At 37.9% G+C, this 21672-nt stretch overlaps 1 protein-coding gene across 1 annotated transcript; it reads right to left on the bottom strand.

Moving 5' to 3' along the window:
* Window positions 1–766: 766 nt before the first annotated feature.
* On the bottom strand, window positions 767–1606 carry LOC108970867. Its single transcript, XM_018936548.1, has 3 exons — window positions 1497–1606; window positions 1213–1413; window positions 767–1152 (listed from the first exon to the last, which is right to left on the bottom strand). The coding sequence occupies exons 1-3, from the start codon at window positions 1539–1541 to the stop codon at window positions 889–891; spliced, it is 510 nt and encodes a 169-aa protein (XP_018792093.1). The 5' UTR covers window positions 1542–1606; the 3' UTR covers window positions 767–888.
* Between the last annotated feature and the right edge of the window lie 20066 nt (window positions 1607–21672).

Raw genomic sequence — 21672 nt, 5'->3', positions numbered from 1 at the left:
GAGATATACGACGACATTGACATAGTTCAGCGAATTAAAAGACAGCGGCTACGCTGGCTAGGTCATGTTGTCCGGATGGACGAAAACACTCCAGCTCTGCCGGGGGAAGTAGAGGAAGAGGAAGACCTCCACTCCGTTGGAAGGACCAAGTGGAGAAGGACCTGGCTTCACTTGGAATATCTAATTGGCGCCACGTAGCGAAAAGAAGAAACGACTGGCGCGCGGTTCTTAACTCTGCTATAATCGCGTAAGCGGTGTCTACGCCAATCAAGAAGAAGAGAAGAATGTAAGCACTCCTTAAGTCTCCCCTTTTGAGTACTTTAGCATATGAACTATAAAACGCTATTTTCCTGTTTTATCTTAAGTAAAACATAAGTATGGACTGTGAAACCGGGCATTATTGAAAAAAAAAAAAAAACACGTAAACGTAAAGATACCTTTACTGAATTATACTCAGGAAAATGTTTCACCTAATTTTGTGAAAATAGCTCACATATTGATTGAGATGTTCAACATAAACTATATTATAATAACGAAAATTATTATATATGGGAATATGTGTAATGACTATATACATTTTTTTTCATTAAACTATGGAATATCCAATATTAAACTTATTAAAATATCTTAATATTAACCGATACATACCAAGTACTTTTTGTAATTTTCAACAGAACCTTTATATGAGAAATAGAAAAAATCATCTGATTTTACCCATTCACGGTGTGTGAAGAGACACCGAACTATAAAGACCTTTTCTCAGCAATCTTGTGATATCTGTAAACATTTTTATTTTTGTAGAAGAAACTTCACCATTCCGCAAAGAAGCTCATGTTTAAAATTTCATCATATTTCAATTCTTTAAATTAGTTATTTTCAAGTATTAATTTATTGCTTTACATCTTTTTGAAAAATATTGGCGATATCCTGCAGTGTTGTAGTGGTTTGTTCCAAAATTTTCTTGGAAAGATCTTGCAACTTCGGCTCTTCAGTCTCCTTTATTTTGTTTATTTTGGCTAAAAACGCATCTGCCCCAATTTTATATTTTTCAATTACGACTTTTACATCGGGTGATTGTTTGATTTCTTCCAGAGCTTTATCTACTGATTCTCTTAAACTCTTGACAGCTTCGTTATCTTTCAAGTTTTCAGTCTGAAATAAATAGAATAAGTTTAGAAAAATAATATTGATCTACTAACTCATCAAATTTACCTCTTTCTTGATATTTGCACCCCACTCATCTAATTGTTTAGCAACATCTCGTCCATTTTCTTCAAACTTCTGCGCATTAAATGATTTTGAAACCGTATCTCCAAATTTCTTAAAATTCTCATTAATAGTCTCAAATAAATTTAAAATCGATGGTACTTCGTGATTGGATGCAACCTCGCGTATTGAGCGAGCCCTGACGCTCTGAAATATGTAATCATTATTTAATTATTTAAGATAACGTACAGTCGGTAAATTGTTTTAAATTCTTGCAAAAACACCCTTACCGAAAAAACGATGCAACTTAAAAAAAATAGCTGTTTCAAGTACATGTCTGTGCGAGGTGCTTTTCCAATAATCAAAATGGGACTACTCAGAATAAGTGAATATACCACTTTATATACGATTTCGCAGAGAGTAATATTCAAAGATCATGTGATAATTTATTTTATTATAAATGAAAAAGTGTTTGTTTTAATTCTTGTGTTTATAGTATTATTGTATCTTCTAAATAGTGCTCGCAAAGTTAATATTTTTGCTTTTTGATAAGGAAGTTTAAATACTTGTTCCATGGTGTATGTATAAGCGATATGATAATAAGAAAAATAATTTTTGTATAATTAGTAATGTCTAGTGTTGATAACATAGGACAGCACTTTTTGTATATATGAACGAATGCATATAACATACTATGTATATGTATCTAGTAAACAAAACATTAGCTTATATTAAATACGTGACTTATAAATATATTCATACTACAGCAAATTATGTTGCTTTTGTAATGTGTACTAAATATATATTAACAGTAAATGTTTTTGTATTTCACAATTATTGATTTCTTCCAGTGTAATATGCTGTATTATAGCGACATTTTCGTTGTACGAAAATTTTAAAATATTTTTAAAAGTTTTTCATAAAATAATGTGAGGTTTGACCTATAACGAATAAACAAAATACAAACTCTAAAATTTTCAGATGAATGTTCCATTATGAATACAATTGGTAACTAAGGAAATGTTTAATAAGAAAAATAGTTGAATTATACAATAGCATCATTCGACGTAATTCATTTCGAGGTCCGTGTCTGCAGAGAGGGCGCAAAAATAGATGACTAATATGCGAAACAATATTATATTGCAATTTGGCTATTACAACAAATAGTAAAAAAATTGAGATTCCACAAAAAAAATACCATCATTTAGAATACGACAAAGAATACTTTATCCTGTATTGTACCAGACTTTTCTCCATCATCGGATTATTTATCTTCGAAGATCAAAATTTTGCATGTTTCACACATCATTATTAATTTTCGGTTTCGAAAAACGAAGCAATTACTTTTTCTACAGTTACATTTATACTTATGACTCAATCTCTCGAAAAAATTGGTTTGGTCCAATATCCAACGGAGTATTTTGCAGTATTGGGATTACTATAATAAAAAATACAAATGTTCGAATTATTGAAGCAAGATTTTGTGGTCCACTTGGTGGCAAAGAATTCATAAATACAAGTATGTAATCAAGATATTTTAGTGTCAAAATCAGAATGTTCAATATAAAATATCTCCAAAAAAACTTTGCATTGTCAAATTTTGTCAACTGTGGCTTAGGAGATGAAATTATTGCTAAGGGAATTATCATCTCAAATTGTTTGTTAGAACTACAAAATTAATTGTAAATAGAATAAAATTATGGTATTAGGTAGTACGTTGACGTACAACTATTAGAATCCTAGTATTAGAAAACGAACAGCCGTCAAAACCAAACAGTTGTTTTTAAACACTACAGCTGCGACTACTATAGTATAGGGGAGCAAATGAGTATTTCCCGTCATACAAGTAGAAGCCTGTGGGTTATGTTATTTGTTTACAAAATTTTCAAGGTGAGATTCGTTTTTCAACTCTTCAATGACTTGAACTTCAGTACGCACCGGGTTGCGAAAGAAGTCGATTTTTTTTTTATTTGTAAAACTCTCAAATAACTTTATTGCACACAAAAACTTACTAATTTGACTCATTAATCCTTTCATAATTTTAAATCTTTGCTGCTACAGTCACCATTGTTTCATTACTTACTTCCGCGGGCACCATGCCGGTTATAGCCTAATTAAAACAGTAAATTTAAGTAGAAATAGTTCTCTAATAGTAATTTGCAAAAAACTATTGTGCCAATTCTTAAATTATACTTGTTCTTTCTGTCTGTCAGTGTTTTAAGAGTAAAGTTTTATATAGTACTAGAATTTTGCTAAAAATCGCCCTTTAATCCATTGTAAAGAAATGAGGATATTCACAAACATAATTTGACAAAATTCAAAGGAACAAAAAAAAATATGTCTCCCCATTTGCTCTATACATTTAAATGTTGAATTTTTTTACAACAATCATTATTCGTAATTTATTACCCCAGCTATAGTTCATATAATAAATTAGTTTAATTACAACTGAACTTTAATTAAAACCAATTTAACTAACTACAAAGTTTTGTTCTCATGTCTTGTAGTTGATTTTTACACTTCATTTCAAAAGAGCTACGGACCGATGATTCCTCCAGATCAAAAACCACACCAAACTGTCAATTTAGGTGACACGAAAACTTTTGAAAATTAGCACATCATTATTACTAAAAGAAAAATGTTCGTGCTATATTATAAATATTTTTTTATTGTCAATTTGTTTAAATAACACTATTTTAATTCTATTTTTCTTAAACAATTAAAAATTTTGTATGCCTTCTTCACGCTAAAAAAAATTGCAAATTATGCGACCCAACACGGAAAACGTTCTCCATTAATAATCCGCCAACAAAACTTTGTTCATTCATGCCATTCCGAAGATATTTAATTTTTTGTCCACCGTTGCGCTCTCAAAATACGCTCGACTGACGCAGTGTGCGCTAAGCTTCCCATATCTGTGTAGCGAGAAAAGCATCAAATGAAACAGGAAAATAATCATAGCTCTATCCATGATATTATTCCAATATAGCGGTCATACGACTTTGCAGGGAAACTTTCGCTTTATACTTCATTGCTAAAAATATCATGTTCAAGTAAACGTATCATTCTTTGTCACAAAAAGCTATTGTTATTTCGTTGGCTACAGCACAAATACATTTTAACTAAAGCTCAGAGCTATGTTTTTTGGAAAAATATCGTAAAACTGCTAAACTATAGGGGAAGAGATTTTCAGGAAGAAAAATTATCAGTAACTTAAAAGCAGGCCGTTCTGACTTAAAACAATTTAAAAACAAAAACCGATTTAAAAACTCAGCCGAGATTAAAGCAGAGTTGCGGAAACCACGTAGTGATGATACGATGGGAATGTTAAAAAGGAAACCCGTAAAAAAGCCTTCTGGTTATCAATCTGTTCGTTGCAGACGGGTTGAACGATTCCCAAGAAAATGCATTCAGCCTACTATAAAACATTCCTCCTATATTGTGATATATTATTTCCAAATAAAAATTGGAATCAATTTCAATATTAGAGGGCTCAGTGAACAGAAATATAATAAGTAAGGAAGGCTTAGTTCGGGTGCAACCGAACATTTTATACTCTTGCAACCTGCAAAAATCAAAGCCAGTGAAAAATTGAAAGTGTAAAACCAATCATATAGAGTAAAGTAAGCCAATATTCGAAAATCCTGATATTAGTTATATAGCAGCTAGGTCAAGTTTTCGTTAAAATGTATCTACTTTATGCACGAAGAAACACTATTATGAGTAAAACACGGTCTCTTATTTTCACTATGATGACTCACGTATTGGCCGATATATGTATGCGGTACAAAGTATATGGGGGCTAAGGAAAGTATTGGTTCGATTCAACCCATTTTTGTCATGTTATCCGATTTCATCCAAAAATAATGCCATGTCCTAAGTTTTGCCGAAATTAATTGGTTGGGTCCCGAGATATGGGATTTCACCAAAAACAACTATCGTTCAATTTCACTCCGGCTCCCATAAATCTTTCTCATACCATCTCGATGTTTGATTCCTCTGGTGTATTAGTTATTAATTTATCGCGCTTTTAGTAGTTTTTAACAGTACCGTTATATGGGAAATGAGCGGGGTTATCTTCCGATGTCATCCGTTTGCACACTGTCGGGAGGAGCTGTTATAATATTTGCGCTAGGCAAATTTGGGTATTGTAGCTTAAGTGGTTTAGGAGATATGTACAATAAACTTGTTAAAGACGGGGCAACGCCTACTTTTCAAAAAATGTTTGCCCACTGCACACTGCAGCAATTGGTTGCAAGAGTATAAAAATATTGTAACGGAAGGGGGGTATCCAGTTGCGTGATCCAAGCCTTAGTTTTTATAATTCTTCAATTTGTTTGCGCACCCGCTCGGTAAGTTTTGCATTTCAGTTTGGAAAATTAAAGGAAAATTCAGTTATTACTAAATTGGATTGATCATTAAGCTCAGTCGTCGTCAAAACGAATTGTCTGTAAGAAACCCTAAAAAGCGCAAAACGAAACCCTAAACAAAAGTTGAGTTAAAGCAAATAATAGAAGACGGTTGACGTCGTTTGTTTCAAAGCAGTAATCGCCGAATATTTAACCGCTTTATATGAATCCATCCAAAAAAGAATTAAAAGTGTCATAAACGCTAACGATGGCACCACAAAGAATTTTTTGCTACAAATTTAATTAATATGTGCATTTACTCATTTAAATGAAATATTACTTATATTATTATATAAAAATATTTTTTATAAAATATCAATATCTTCACTATAAGCTTGAAAATAAAATTCACTAGTTTATATAGGACTGAGTTCAACACCGTATGTTTAAATGATTTTACATATATAGTATACATATTTGTGAAATGTTGTACATTATATTTCTATACTAACAATATTATAATAAACAGTAAAAAATTTTAAAACTAAATTTAAGGGGTTTTAGAAGTTTCAGCGGACAATTTTTAATTTTAAACATAAAAATTACAAAGAACCTTTTTTGACCTGTAGGCATACTATTATCAGAAACTATTCTCTCTGGATTTCTTATAATATATCTTACAGATTGAATAATGTTTCCGATAAAAAGTTAGCAATGCGAATGTGTTTGATTTGTATGCTGGAAAGAGAAAGAATCGTATGGATCTTAAAATTGTCGCAGACTACTTAGGATTTTATCTGATTTCGTCCATTTTCGAGATATAGGTTTTCATCTAAAAGTGGCGGTGTCACGTATGTTAAATTTTGATACCGGCGCCTACAAAGCCCCTCGTATGATCTCATGTGTAGAATTTTACGTCTTAACAAAACCGTTCTATGGGGAGAGGGAGGGATAATAACCCGAAATCTCAATTTCACAGAGCGGGTAGGACTGCCAAAAAAATTTTCCCTGAGCGAATTTAGTTATTAAAGCGTGGGTAGAAATTTGTACATCAAACTTATTAAAGACAGGGGCCACGCCCTCTTTTTAAACACTTTAAAAACATACATACATATATGCTTCTCCCCAAACAATTCATTGTACCAAAGTGGAGCTTAGTTATCACAATTTATAGGTTTTCGATTAATGCCATTTTTTGGGCGTGGCAATGAATCACACTAAGAGGAACCTTTGGTTTTAAAATCTTCAAAAAGTGGACGTGACTTACTAACTCCAACAGTTTTTTTTTTTCTACTCGGCTTGCACTCCTGCTCTCTGAGAGCATGCGTAAACAACTCGGTATAAGGAAACTGTAGAACGGCATTTCAAACTCCTTACGTCCAGCTGTAACCGAAAACCGAAACAATTGCTTTTCGGAAAATACAAAAGAACAGCTGAAGAGGGAGACGAGACGCAATTGCAGACAGAAAAAGACAGGTGCCGAAATTCGTAAGTATGAAGACTTTGATAAGCTCGCCGACGGGGGTAATGCTCGAAAATTCTACGAAAAAATGCGGCGGCTTACAGAAGGTTTCAAGCCCAGTGCATACTCTTGTAGAACATGCCCAACGATTGGAATTTAAGTGTGCTCTACCCAATCTAAAAAAAGGTAGACTTCACAATCTGCGCCAACTACCATTGGATAAGCCTCCTCAACATCACATATAAGGTTCTATCGAGCTTATTGTGTGAAAGATTAAAGTCCACCGTCAACAAACCGATTTTTCTTTATCAATGTGGATTTAGGCCTGGCAAATCAACCACTGACTTGATATTCACCATGCGCCAAGTCATAGAAAAGAACCGTGAAGAGAGAACACTCACCACCCCTTCGTCGGTTTCAAAGATGATTTCGTGATGTGAAGAAAATGAGCAGCCTTTATGTCGCGATGTCTGAATTTAGTATCCCTGCAAAATTAATACGGCTGTATAAACTGACGTTTAGCAACACCAGAAACTCCGTCAGAATCGAAAAGGCCATCTCCGAGTCTTTCGATACCAAACGAGGTTTCAGAAAAGACAACTCTCTTTCGTGTGACTTCTTCAACTTACTTCTGGCGATAAGAATTCGAGCTGCAGAACTAAACAGAGAGGGTACAATCTTCTATAAGAGTGTACAGCTGCTGGCGTATGCTGATGATATTGACATCATTGGTCTTAACCACCGCGCTGTTCGTTCTGCTTTCCCTAGAATAGATAAGGAAACGAAGCAAATGGCTCTCGTGGTGAACGAGGACAAGACGAAATATATCCTGTCATCAAACAAACAGTCGTCGCACTTGCGAATAAGCACCCACGTCACTGTTGACAGTCATAACTTCGAAGTGGTAGATAACTTCGTCTATCTTGGAGCCAGCAAAAGCACCAACAATAACGTCAGCCTCGAAACCCAATGCAGAATATTTCGTGGCAGCAGGTGATACTTCGGACTAATTGAGATATAAAGCCCTCTCGCGATGAGCAAAAACCAAACTTTATAAGTCACTCATAATTCCCGCCCTGCTATATGGTGCAGAGGGTTGGACGATGACAGCAACTGATGAGTCGACGTTGCAGGTTTTCGAAAGAAAAGTTCTGGGAAAGATTTATGGTCCTTTGCCCATTGGCCATGACGAATATCGTTTGCCGTCCGAATGGACGAAAACACTTAAGCTCTGAAAGTATTCGACGCAATACCTGCCGGCGGAAGCAGAGGAAGACCTCCACACGGTTGAAAGGACCAGATGGAGAAGGACTTGGCTTCGCTTGGAATTTTAAATTGACGCCACAATGCAAAGATTGGCTATAATCGCATAAGCGGTGTCTATGACGATAATGAAGAAGGTGTGATTTTGTGCTTCTTCATATTTACCGCTCATATTACTAACATTACCTTGCCATTTTATGCTAATATATGTAGCTTCTTCTTTTATAAATATATACTCAAGAATGCGCTTTATCGGTAATGAGAACATACAGGGTTTGTCCGGAAAGTAATATGACTGATTTTCTTTCGCTGGGACTGCACTTCGGAGCGTGCGCGCACCGACTGGATTCAATAGAATCTAATTAACGAACGAGCGACTGGTCACAAACATTTTCGTGTGGCGATTTTGTGTGAGTGGTGCCGTTCGTTAAAGCAGAGGTACGCAATTGTTGATATGATCAAGTAGGTTTACTCAGATGTTGCTTTAACAAGAAATGGTGTGTTTCGGTGGCACCAGACCTTTTTGGAGCGCCGGTCGCTGATGAAAGCCTTTCTGAGAAACCTGTGACTTCGACAAACACCGACAATGCGACTCGTGTGCGCAAAGTTTTGAACTCAGATCGTCGACTATTTATAAAAATCTAACGTAGAAGTCCTCAAGAAACTCAAACGAAGGGTTATCGGGTCCGATAAAACATCGAAACCGATTGGAAGTTGCACCACGACAACGTCCCTGCTCACACCGCCTTTCATGTGAACAGCTACAGCTACCTACAGCCCAGATTTAGCCCCCCGGACGGTTTTGGTTTGCCTGAATTGGCGGAAGAAAAACAAGCATTTTGAGATGACAGAGGGGATCAGCTCAGCCCATTTGAAAGTTTTTAATGAATTGTAACGATTGGCTCAATAATTTTTTTTAAATTGACTCAGTCATTTCAGTATGACCATGCGTAAGTTTTCACGATTCACACGATGAATTGAATTCTCCCAGAACGATTATAGAATCAGATTGGTTTGCTTTCAAGTAAGATTATTTATAACAAGTAGGAAAGGCTAATATTTGGATGAAACTTGCAAGGATAAAAACAAGGGGAATTGCTTCACGTGTTAGCAAAACTGTGCAAATAACTCACACACTAACCGTGCATAAAGTTTGTTAGGATAACGAAAGTCATTATACTCGTTTGTTCTCAATTTCGACTGAATGGTATATCATTATTATTATAAAATATCCGATATATTCAACAAAAAAGGTGAGGCATCAGCACTGGGATCCACATATTCAGCTTGTGAGGGAATGAACAGTTGCAATTTGTCTAGTACTTTCGGAGATAAGCGATTTCGCCTAATGGTGGCTATAACGCTCTCTCTTATTTATTACTCTTTTAATAATTTTTTACATAACCGTTATTTGAGTGGGCGGGGTTGACATCATCCATTTTCACATTGTTGTAAGAGTTTTAGTATTACATCTTGGATGGTTTGGAAGATATATACACTCAACTTATTATCGGGCGGGACCATTTTTTCAAAATGTCTCAAAATAAATAGATGCTTCTCTCTGCAACAGTATAAATAATGTTAAATAGGATCTTTAGTGTAATACATAATACATATAATAACAATACCGAACAGTTTTAAATGCAGCTATGAGAGAAAAGAAAAGAGAAAGAAATAAGGGTCACATGTTGGATGAGAGTCAATCAGTAAATGAAATATCCACCTTTTCCTAAAAACACCTCACATGGAAAGGCTTTCTTCAAAACTAATAATCATTGTAGGTGCAGGCTCAACCTGTCCGCTAAACACTCAAAAAAACTCTAAATGGAATTATTAGATTCAATTAGAACATTAAAAATCAACTTTTCAAGAAACAAATAAAATCGCTAATAACTGATTTTAACTATTGGACTACCACAGACAATCAAAGGGGAATATAAAAAATACATGCTTTTAACGTCAAATTTGGTAGTCCTCAATGATGGGTCACCTACTCATTTCTCGACTCACCAAAGTTTCACAAATGTCGACGCAATATTTTGCTCAGCAAACTTAGCGCCAAAACGATCATAGAAAATTCTAAAACATATACACGGAAGTGAAGCTTTTTAATGAAGGCATTAATGAAGACACTTTTATTAATGAAAAAATCAAAACATCGTCAAAGTTTAACACAGACAAAACGGATTGGTCTCAATTTGAAGCTAGCAGCGATGTCACGTCCCTGAAGTGAGAATCCGGAAGATCTGCGAAATACGCTTCAACAGCCGTTATGACCTTCTCATTTTTTTATATTTTTTCTATTTCAATGCCATTATAACTAGTTAATATAAAATAAACTAACGAACAATTTGTTTTGCTTATTGTATAATACAAAATAATTAATGGTGCTCTGCGTACGCGTTGCAGAGAATCTGGTTACTGTATAAGGTGATACGGTTTTTTGTGCTTAAGCCTTTCTTTCCATTCACTTCGAATGACAAGAGCCCTGGCTCCAGTGTTCACGTGGTCAGAAAGCCTTTCCATGTGAGACTTTGCACATTTTTTGATTGATGCAGCAACTAAGTCAATTCCGAGATCGCGTTCAGGATCGTGACTGCGAACATACCAAGGCGCATTGACGGCGCATCTTAAAACTTTGTTTTGAAATCGCTGGATTTGTGCAACAATGCTAGGGCTTGCGCAGCCCCAAAGTTGTATCCCATAAGTCCAAACTGGTCTGAACACCTGCTAGTAGACTAGAATTTTGTTATATGTGGATAATGCAGAGTTTCTACCCAATAGCCAATACAAGTTTCTAAATTTTATTTCTAATTCTTCCTTTTTCTTTTTGACATGTGCACTCCATCTAAGTTTTGTGTCCAGGGTCATGTCTAGGTATTTCGCGGTATTATGATATGGTATTTGCACACCGTTTAAGTACAGAGGCATATATCTAGTATTGTTGTATGTGAAATCAATATGTACTGATTTAGTCTCGTTTAATTTTATTCGCCATTTAGCTGCCCATTCATATATTTTGTTTAAATGTTCCTGCAATCTTGCAATTGATGCATTTTGTGTTTTGCCGACAGACAGAACCGCAGTGTCATCTGCAAATGTTGCTGTAATGCAATTGTCGTCATGTGGTAGATCGCACGTAAAGAGTAGGTAAAGGATGGGTGGTAACACACTACCCTGAGGAACACCAGCCTTTATTTCCTTTAAATCAGAGCACATATCTCCATGTTTAATTCGAAAAAAACGGTCCGAAAGGTATGATTTTAAAATATTGTAATATGTTTTTGGTAAAAGCATTTTAATTTTGTTTAGGAGCCCGCCATGGCAAACTTTATCAAAGCCTTTAGACACGTCGGGAAAAATGGCCGAGCAAACTTTTTTGTCTTCGAAGGCATTTTCAATGACTCGAGTTATTCTATGTTCTTGTATGTCAATAGTGGAGTGATTTTTTCGAAAACCAAACTGATGCGCCGGTATCAGCTTCCTCTCTTCAATTATGTTGTTAATACGCACAGCAAGCAGTTTTTGCAATAGTTTTGAGAGTATTGGCAGGAGAGATATGGGCCGATATGAAGTAATTTCATGCGCTGGCTTACCAGGTTTATTGAACATAATCACCTCTGCAGTTTTCCAATAAATGGATACGTATTGAAAATTTATAGTACCATTCATTATGGCAGTAATTTTACATATAACGATGTGAGGAAGCTGTTTTAGTATTTCACGGGTAATAAGGTCATACCCAGGCGATTTTTTACATTTCAGTTTTTTTATTTCTGCATATACCTCATCGTTAGTTACTAGAGGAATTTCGGTATAATTCTCGTAAGTATGAGRTTCCATTTCTGCTGCATTGRATGTGTCATATGGTTTGAAGACACCTTCAAGGTATGMMGAAAAAATATTTGCTTTYTCGATATCGCTCTTGGCCCATGTCTGGTCTGCTTTTCTGATTGGATGATGTTGAGTTACGGGTCGAGAAAAATTTTTTGTACACTTCCAAAGTGAATAATCTTTCCTATGGTCGTTAGATAAACTTTTCAGATAATAGCTGAGAGTTATATTTTTAAATGCCTTTATCTTATTGGTAAGTTTTTTACACAATTTGTTAAGACAACTTTTGTCAGATGGAGATCTTGTTTGTTGCCACTTTCGGCGTAATCTGCTTTTTTTTGCTACCATTTCTTTAATTTCTTTGGTATACTTATGACCTGCTGTGACGTTCCTTTTAATTGGTGTACTACTCCAGGCTGCATATTGAATTGTATTTGTCAAATTCATGATTTCGTTATCTAGTTCGGAATTACAACTTATTTTTACCTGACTATCAACATTGGATATCATTTGCTTAAAGTATTCCCAGTCAGTATTTTTATTTGTTAGCGAAAGTGGAGGTTCCTTAATAACAACACTTTCATGTAGTCTTAAATATACTGGTGAATGGTCAGAGGTCATATCCAAACCGCTTTCTATGGACATATAATTTGAGGAGATACGTTTTGTAATAAAAAATCAATAAGATCTGGTGTTTTTAGTGGATCTGTTGGCCAATAAGTTGGTGTTCCAGTAGACATGATACTGCAAGCAGTCAATTGAAGAGCTTTCAATAACTCTCTGCCCTTTGTGGTTATAAGCCTCGAGCCCCAGTGAGTATCTTTCGCATTATAATCACCACCCATTATAAATCGGTTTTTATGGCTATTAATCAATTCTACATAGCTATGACATTTTATTTGATGTCTTGGGGGACTGTAAACTACTGTAAGGGACAAGTTGTTTTCGCTATCTATCGTGACCGCTATTGCTTGAAATTCGTCTGTAGATATGCAATTTTCTTCGTGGTGTTTTATGTTGCTTCTTATTATAATAGCAGCTCCTCCGCGTGCACAATTGTTCGGATGTATTGCATGATACATTTCGAAGTTTGTGAGTTTAGTGTAAGTTTGCTTGCTAAAATGGGTCTCGGATATTAAGCATACGTCAATTTTTTCAGTAGCGAATATTGTTTCCAGCTCATTTTGGTCTTTAGTAAGGCCGTTTGCATTCCATAGCATAATTTTTAAGAATTTTGTCATATTTATTTATTTTTTGGACTGCTTTTTCGAGCTTCTGAAGCCTCTTCTCAAGTGCAAATGTAAACTCATTTCGTTTCGTAAGCTTTTCTAAAATTTGTTGAAGAATGCTAGCATCATTTGAACAAGTGTTCTCTTTTACAACTTGCGAATAAGTTAGTTCATTTGCTGTTGAAACTTTATTTTCAGACATTGGTTGGCGTATTGCGTTTTCTGAGAGGCTTTTGGTATCTCTTACAATTGAGCTTTTAGGACGTGGGTTGTTTTTCTTTGTGCCAGTTCTTTGGTCACGAATCTTTTGCAGTTCTTTCGCAACTACGCATCCTCTGTAGTTAGTAGGATGAGCCTCACCACAGTTACAACATTTTGGTTGATTGTGATTAGGTTTTTGACACTCTATGGTCTTGTGCTTTATGACCTTCTCATTTGATGAAAAAATATTTTTTGAGTTCTGGAAACACATGGAAATTGCTGGGGGCCAAATCTGGTGGATGCTGCTACAATTCGAACTTTAATTCATGGATTTTAGCCAGAATGCTCTTGTGTCAAGGTGTATTGTCCTGATCGAAAATGATTTTTTTCTTGCGTAAAGCGGGTCTTTTTCACGAATTTTTGCCTTCAACTGGTCCGAAAGGTTTCAATAATATTATATTCATAATTAATTGTTTTAGCAGTTGGCAAGTAATCCGTAAACAAAATTTCTCTCGCATCCCAAAAAAACTGATGCTATAACCTTTTTGGCCGATTTCCGGATACGAACTTCTTTCGAAGCCGAACAACCACGTTCACACAAATCTTTAACCATAGTGATGAATCGATGCACAAAATAACCTTTATCCTTTTTTAAATGCTCCAAATGTTACTGAGAAAGTCGCATTCGAATGCGTTTTTGGTCCATTGTTAGCGAATACACCCATTGTACGCACAGCTTTGTAAAACCAAAAACTTCACTTAAAATATAGCTCACATTGCCTAATGAAATGTGTAGAGCCTTTATTATATCTATGTATTTTGGCTTTGATTTCTGGTGTTGATGCACTTTTTGGACGTACTTTACGTGTATCTTCAGCAACACAGCTTTCCACTGTTTTAATTTTAGTGGAACAGTCATTATACACTTTTAGCGTTCGTTCGTTAATTTCTTTTGGCGCTGCACCTTCCAAAATAAAAATTTTATCACTGCTCGTTATTTAATTCCTTCCAATGTTAAAAAATCCAACGGCGACACTAAATGGCTTGTAAACAAAGAATGAATTGACAGATTGAAATGAAACTTCACATACGTTCTTATGACGAGTGTACTAACAAAACAAAAAAAAAAAAACAATAAAAAACATTTAGGCTAGTGGCAACGCTCTCTCTTATCGAACGACAAAATTTTTTCAACAACCTTAATCGGTAAACCATCTGAATAAGAACATTTCATTGTTTAGGATTGGGCGGAATTCAAAAATAAAGAAGCCTTGTATAGCTCAACAAGAAAAACACCTTTCTTTGACAGAATTTCATATTACAAAAAATTGTTCACATGGCACATCTCAAGTCGAAGCCATGTTACTACACTTGTACTACTGGACTTCGAAAGGACTTTTGATCTAATAGGTATAAACTTTGTTCTTTGTCAGCTAATAAAATGGAACGCACATTTAGAGTTAAATTTAATAACAAATACACTCATAGGCTTCCTTTATCAAATGGTATTGTCGCAGAACCGGTAATTTGCAAAAGAAGCTATGCCTATGTTATATAAGTGCTTCTTGAGCTTACAGTGGCCAGTCTAGAATCGACAAATAGGAAGTGGTAGTACATATTTAAGCCTGCCGAGGTTTTAACCACCCATTAGCAACTTGGCATAAAGTATGCCTTGGAGTTGTTACCAATACCTCTCCACATAACCTACTTAATCCTTCCCCCTTGCGGAGCAATTCCCATATGGTATGAGGACCCACCGCAATATGGGGTTCGGATCCTACCATGTCTGTGGATGCTGCCAGTTCATTCCCGGCTATATTTTTGAGACCAGGCACCCAAGTAATCTGCACTTGGTCATGAGTGCATGGTTGGGGTGAACCTTAGTGTACCACACATGCTGATGAGCGCCGCCCACTGAACGCTTTCTAGTTCCTTCGCATGTGTGGTCTTTCCTAGAGCTCTCCACCACATAAAGACATCATAGAACATAATGGGATTCACTATGGTGTCGAAGAGCCAGAGGACCACTTTCGGTGAGAGACCCCACCTTCTTCCAATGCCTCCTCTACAGCAGTATAAGGCAATCGATGCCTTTTCTGGTTTCTCTTCGATATTCGGCTTCCAAGAAAACTTCCTATCCAACATGAGATATCCCTAGATATTTCACTGTGTCCACTGGTTGCAGACGCATGTCTCCCATTTGCGACAGCGGTACCGCCGGGATCTTCTATCTTCTGGTGAAAAAAGCCGTCTCAATTTTGTGAGACCGTTTTCGACTGCCCAATTCGTTACGACGCTGAGTAAACAGTACTCAGGAACTTACGTTTGACCATAAGCGCTACATCGTCTGCATAGGCAATCACCCTGCAGCCCCGATCTTCAAGTTCTTTAAGCAACTATTTTACGATCAAGATCCATAGAAGGGAGGAAACAATTCCACCTTGTGGTGTTTCGTCGTACACGCGAGTTACGGTTTCTTCTCTCATCCGTGTTAGCAAATATATACAAGTGATTTCCTTGGAGTCATGAATCACTGACCATTAGATCAGCAGCTTTAGTCTGCGCCAATGTGTGGGTGTACCGCAAAAACTCAAAATATGCTGCGTCTGCTGCTTTGGTCACGTACTGGCGGATCATGCGATGTGGTGCACAACTGCATGTGGTCAATTGATGTAACTTGAGATGCAACCCGCGCGTTCCCCCATTTCGTATTAATCACTCTGTCAGACAGAAGTCTGTGAATGGGCTGCTTAAGGTTTGATGCAACCCAAAGATTGTAGAGAGCAGTAGTGTCCGCCTCCGGCAGGACGTTGTTGCATGGTTCCTCTATATTAAGGAAACTCCCGGAATGCGCCCCTTATATAACTGTCAATCAGTCTCTCCATATTTTTTAGCAGGAAAGCAGAGAGGCTGATAATCCTAAAGTCCTTGGCCGTAACGTGGGAAACCCTGCCAGTCTTCGGGATGAGCGAGACTCTGACTCGTGTCCAGGCCCCCGGGATGTAACCCAGACTTATGCAGTTCGCATAGATCCCGTCCCGGGGACTTGAAAGGTTTGAACGTATTGATCACCCTGGGTAATCACCGGTCACCCAGGAGCCAGACAAGAGATATCATTGGTTCCGACGAACCTTTGAGGACGTGTAGCTCGGGAAGTGAGCATTAAGAAGCATCCGAAGTGTTTCCTCGCTGCTCAAGGCACGATTCCCATTTGCATCTTTACGATAACCCGGAGATACGGAGTTCTTTGCGAGAATACCCCCGAATCTAGAAGACTCGTAGCAGCTTTTCCATGAAGACCTCTTTGCATTCCTTAACTCAGACTTGTATATTGCAAGTCCCGTTTTATACAGCACCCAGTAGTCAGTAGACTCACTCCTACGGGCCTTGTTGAATAAACGTCTGCAGGACGCTCTGATTTCCGATAGTTACATAATCCACCAGAGCCTTTCGGTGTCTTCAGTGGACATGAGCTCTCCTGAGCAGTTTTGCATGCTGAGCTAAAGGCTTCGAACCACCGTGTTCGTGGTGATTAATAAGTTTCCCTTCGGCGCCCGTGGAAGAGTTTGACGGAGCTTTTTGCCGTACATTTCCCAGTTTGTTTTCCTCGGATTCCTAAAATATTTTCTAGGCGGACATTACCGGACTAGATTGAACCCAATATACCTATGACCAGAGAAGGCGTGCTCGTCAAGTACCTTATAGTTTGAGATCAATTCCGTCTGAGGTCCAGAGACTCCTCCTTGCAGGCAGTCACAAATTTAGGAGAGTTTCCTTTATTACAAATGCACAGCTTTTCTGTAACAATGATGCCAATAACGACTAACCTCTGTTATTTGTGCTCGAGCTACACAAAATTGGATGCCACGAGTTGTCGTCGGAACCAATGATGACGGCAGTTCCTCTTCGAGACGCCTCAGCCAAGGTTTTCCTCAACAGAAACGGAGGTGGTTCCATCTCATCGTCGTGCGGCATATATGCAGGGATTATCCAGAGATCTCCGGTGTCACACTCCAGCTTAGCCGTCACCATATCAGCGTTTCTGGAATTTGATAAAGGAAAAGTCGTTAGTTCATTTCGGACCATCATGCAGGATCTGCTTCTACCTATATCGTTGGTCGCCAACAGCTTTTGACTCTTCGTTCACAGTCAGAGATGCCGTTACTCATCAGCCACGGTTCCTGGATCAAGACGACATCTAAAAATAGACGAAGCTGTAAGTTGACGGTGGTCGCCTTTGCATGTAGGAGGTATCTCATCCTTCAGACTCTCCTCCAAGAGCTCTAGCTCAACGCTCACCTACTCAAACAGCTGTTCGATACTGAAGGCAGAATCGCCCCCAGAAGTCGCGATGTCAGAGAGACTTGGGTCGTTTCACCATCATCATCCGTCATGCCCACCGCATCTGAAGGCTGAGCGGCCCTGGCAATCGTCGAGAGTATTTTGAGGACCACCTGTTCGAAATCATAGCTAATGGCTCCCTTAGTTTTGCTGAGAGGACCGCCGGATTCTGCATTTAGCAAAATCAGCGTTTGCCGATATGATTCGTCGGTTCTATCCAACCTAATTACACTCCAGTCACGGCTCTTGACTCCTTTTCAAACCTCCCACACTCGAGAGATGGCCTCCTTGTAGAGATCAGCCGATCGCTCATCGGCACATGTTATGAGCTTATGAAGCCCATGGTGCCAATCGGCACTCTCACACCCTAGGGGGACACCATCCACCAAACATCTCTGCTGCGGTCGAGCACGCCTAACTCTATTGAGCCGAGTCTTCCCTCTCGTGCGGCTTTAGTCGCTTGACCGCTGGTTTTGGTTCTGGCCGCTAAGCGGACATCAGCCTTCAGCTTCCTAGCTATCGCTGTTTTTCTTCTACCGCTTGTAGAGCCCTTCATGATTTTAGCAGAGGTTCTTTTGCTGGTGCTGGGGATTCCGAAGCATATGAAAACTTTACCAATGTCGGTTGCCGGCGGAATTCCACCGTTTTCCCCACCCTACTACTCAGAGAGTGAAGTAGATTCCTACACAGGTCTTGGTACGCCAGCAGCTGTACACTCTTATAGAAGATTGTACCTGCTCGATTAACATCTGCAGCTCGAATTATTTTCTCCAGCAGCAGATTGAAGTATTCGCACGATAGGTAGTTGCCTTGTCTGAAACCTAGTTTGTACCAAACGGCTCGAGGAGGTCCTTCCCGATACTGAGGGAGGCAGCTTATTTTCGGGCTGTCAAAAGCAACTTTGAAATCAACGAAAAGGTGGTGTGTGTCGATTCTCTTTGCAAGGGTCTTTTTCAAGATTTTGCTCATGGTGAATATCTGGTCAGTTTCTGATTTGCCAGGCCTAAAGCCACACTGATAAGGTCCAATCAGTTTGTTGACGGTGAGCTTTAATCATTCTTACAATGCGCTCGATAGAACCTTAAATATATGTGATGTTTAGAATATTTATTTCACTATAGTTGACACAATCTGGTTTCCCTTTTGGTGGATTGGGCAGAGCACACTTAAATTCCAATCCTTGGGCATGCTTTCGTTCAACCATATTTTACAAAGATGCATGCTCCTTATCAAGAATAGCTCGGCCGGCAATCCCTTGGCCCGGAGCTTTGTTGTTCTTCAGACGGGTAATTGCTTTTCGAACTTCTTATAGTCGGCCAATGGAACGTCTGCTCCACTTTTCTCTCATCATACCAGATGTTCTTTTGAATTTTCCGAAAGTCTATTCATCCGTAAAGAGCTTGAAATGCTGTTCGAAAGTTCCCTTATTCCGAGATCAGTATCAACCCATCCTAACCTGCCCTTAAAGTCGCCAATCACGATTTTGTCGTTGCAGCTATCGTAGGAGCGCTCTAAGCACTCATAGAAAACATTTGTGGTCACATTGTCCTTCTCCATCGCCCAACCCTGTGGAAGGATGTTACGCCTTCTCACTTTGGTTCGCCTTCGAACGGATATTCTTACTTAGAAGATACCTGGTCTAAGACTGGAAGTCGTGAGCTGCTTGAGCCATTTGTAAAAGAATCGTTTTTGAGCACTCCCAAGTGAATGGCGCTTAGAGAACTTTCCTTGTGTGGACTTTTACACATGACTCCGTTCTCTGAATTCGTTATTTTGATAGAGCATTGAGCTTTCCTAGAATCATATATCACCTTGAGATTTTTCTATGCAAATCAAGGAACCTATTCTCCAAATTGAAGCAGACGTACCGCAGGGAAATATCTTAGGCCCAATTTTATTATTTATGTAAGAGGCCTACCATACTGTATCCCATACTACATAATTGCCAATTATTTTATACAATAATTACAATAATAATACCAGTATGGCCATATGGTCCACATCTTTAAGGTAGCAATAGTGAATAGAGTTAAAATATTAAACTTATTTACTTATTACTTACTACTAAAAAACATTGGATCCATGGTATATCAGAAACGCTGATGTTCATCGTGCCACGCACCGAAGAAATTAGATTTTAGGCAGAGGCCCACTGTAAAATGCTTAATGAACATGTGAATAGCGGGGTGAGAAATCTTCTCCTAAACATATGTCTCTGTGATCACTTATGCCGAAAATTATTTAGGTGATTGTTAAAATACCAGGGAATTACGAATTTCTAGGTTATCTTTGTAAGCTATTAAAATCAGTCTGTTCGTTAGTTTTATAAAACTAGTTGTGGAGCTATTAAATAAATTCACCTTAATTTTTTAACAGACTTCGTATATATAAGTAATCAGGATAACGAGAGGAGATAAAATCCACATCAGTAAAAATTTAGACATTTTATTGAAACTTTAAAGACGTGTTTCATCGCATCTTAAGAGGTATTGACGGACAACTGCCACGCCCACAAATCCGATTAATCGAAAATGTATAGAGTACTATTACTAAGCCAAAAATTAAGATACGGAATTGGTATTTAAAACAGCAAATCTCACTTCCTAATGCATCTGTGGTTTGAAAATGTTAAAAAGGGTGTCATGTTCCCGCTCCGCAATATATTTAAGACTGTATATGCGTCTCCCAAACCGCTTAAGCTGTATCAACCAAAAATGAATAAGTCCAATATTTTTAATACCGTCTGCCAAATATGAAAATGGTTGAAATCAAATGATAACCCCGCCAATTTTTCATCGGTCAGAAGATCAGAAAGGCAAATTACAAATTCGAAATAACGCCAAAAAAGACGTGGAATGATTTTTACGAAAAATTGGAAGGTTGTCAAAAACCTTCAAGAGTCAGGCTCATTTTTGCAAAAAATCGCATCCCCTTAGGGTATTTAAAAGATGGGAATGGTACTTGGACTCTGCGCTATCAGGACACTCTTAAGCTGTCCCCAGACTTTCCTTCCCTTGGGTGAATAACTCTCAGATTTCTCGGACTGCATATCCCTCTATCGAGACTTTTGAACGAAAGTCAACTGGAGTGAACGATCAATTCATTCAAAAGATTTTCTTGGCCGGAAGCCATTATACCAGCGAAGTGTCACACCTTCATACCCATCTTAATGGTACCCCAATAATACAGTTCGCATAGATGGAGATATATTCCTAAGGCTCGGAAGCATATTAAGGATGTGTTCGTGCCGTAGGCACGTAGAAGATCGCATGTGTCGGCCACGGATTTCAGACCCATCAGTCTCTGCAGATAAGGGGTATTCCCAAGAATTCGACTTTCCAGACATGTCTATTGCAAAGGTAGGTAGGTGGACACTGCCTCGCACATTCTTGTCTCCTGTTTCAAGAAGAACAAGGAGTTTGCAGTGGGGTCTTCCTCGGTATCGAGGTAGCATTCAACAAGCTTCTGCCAGAAGCGGTTATTACAGCTATGAATTGCAGGAGGTCCGGGCTACTCATCTCTCTCAGGAAATTCATTTTTCTTTCAGTGGTTGTAGGAGTTCTGATTCAGTGTCCAATCCGATTGAGATTAAAGGGTGTATAACGTAATGCCGACAATAAAAATCTCGGAATTTAGAACCTCGACAGTCAAAATACCGACAAATTAAAACACCGACAAATCAAAACTGCTCTTGTAGAACCCCCAAAGGTGATCTAGTCACCGATGCCCAGAGCATACTTAAATTATGGAGGGAACACTTCTCCAGCCTGCTGAATGGCAGTGAACG

Source organism: Bactrocera latifrons, unplaced genomic scaffold (assembly GCF_001853355.1).
Source record: "Bactrocera latifrons isolate USDA-ARS-PBARC rearing strain unplaced genomic scaffold, ASM185335v1 scaffold_311, whole genome shotgun sequence".
Classification (NCBI taxonomy): Eukaryota; Metazoa; Arthropoda; class Insecta; order Diptera; family Tephritidae; genus Bactrocera; species Bactrocera latifrons.
Note: the sequence above shows the minus strand (reverse complement) of the source record. Positions and strands in the feature narration are given on the sequence as shown.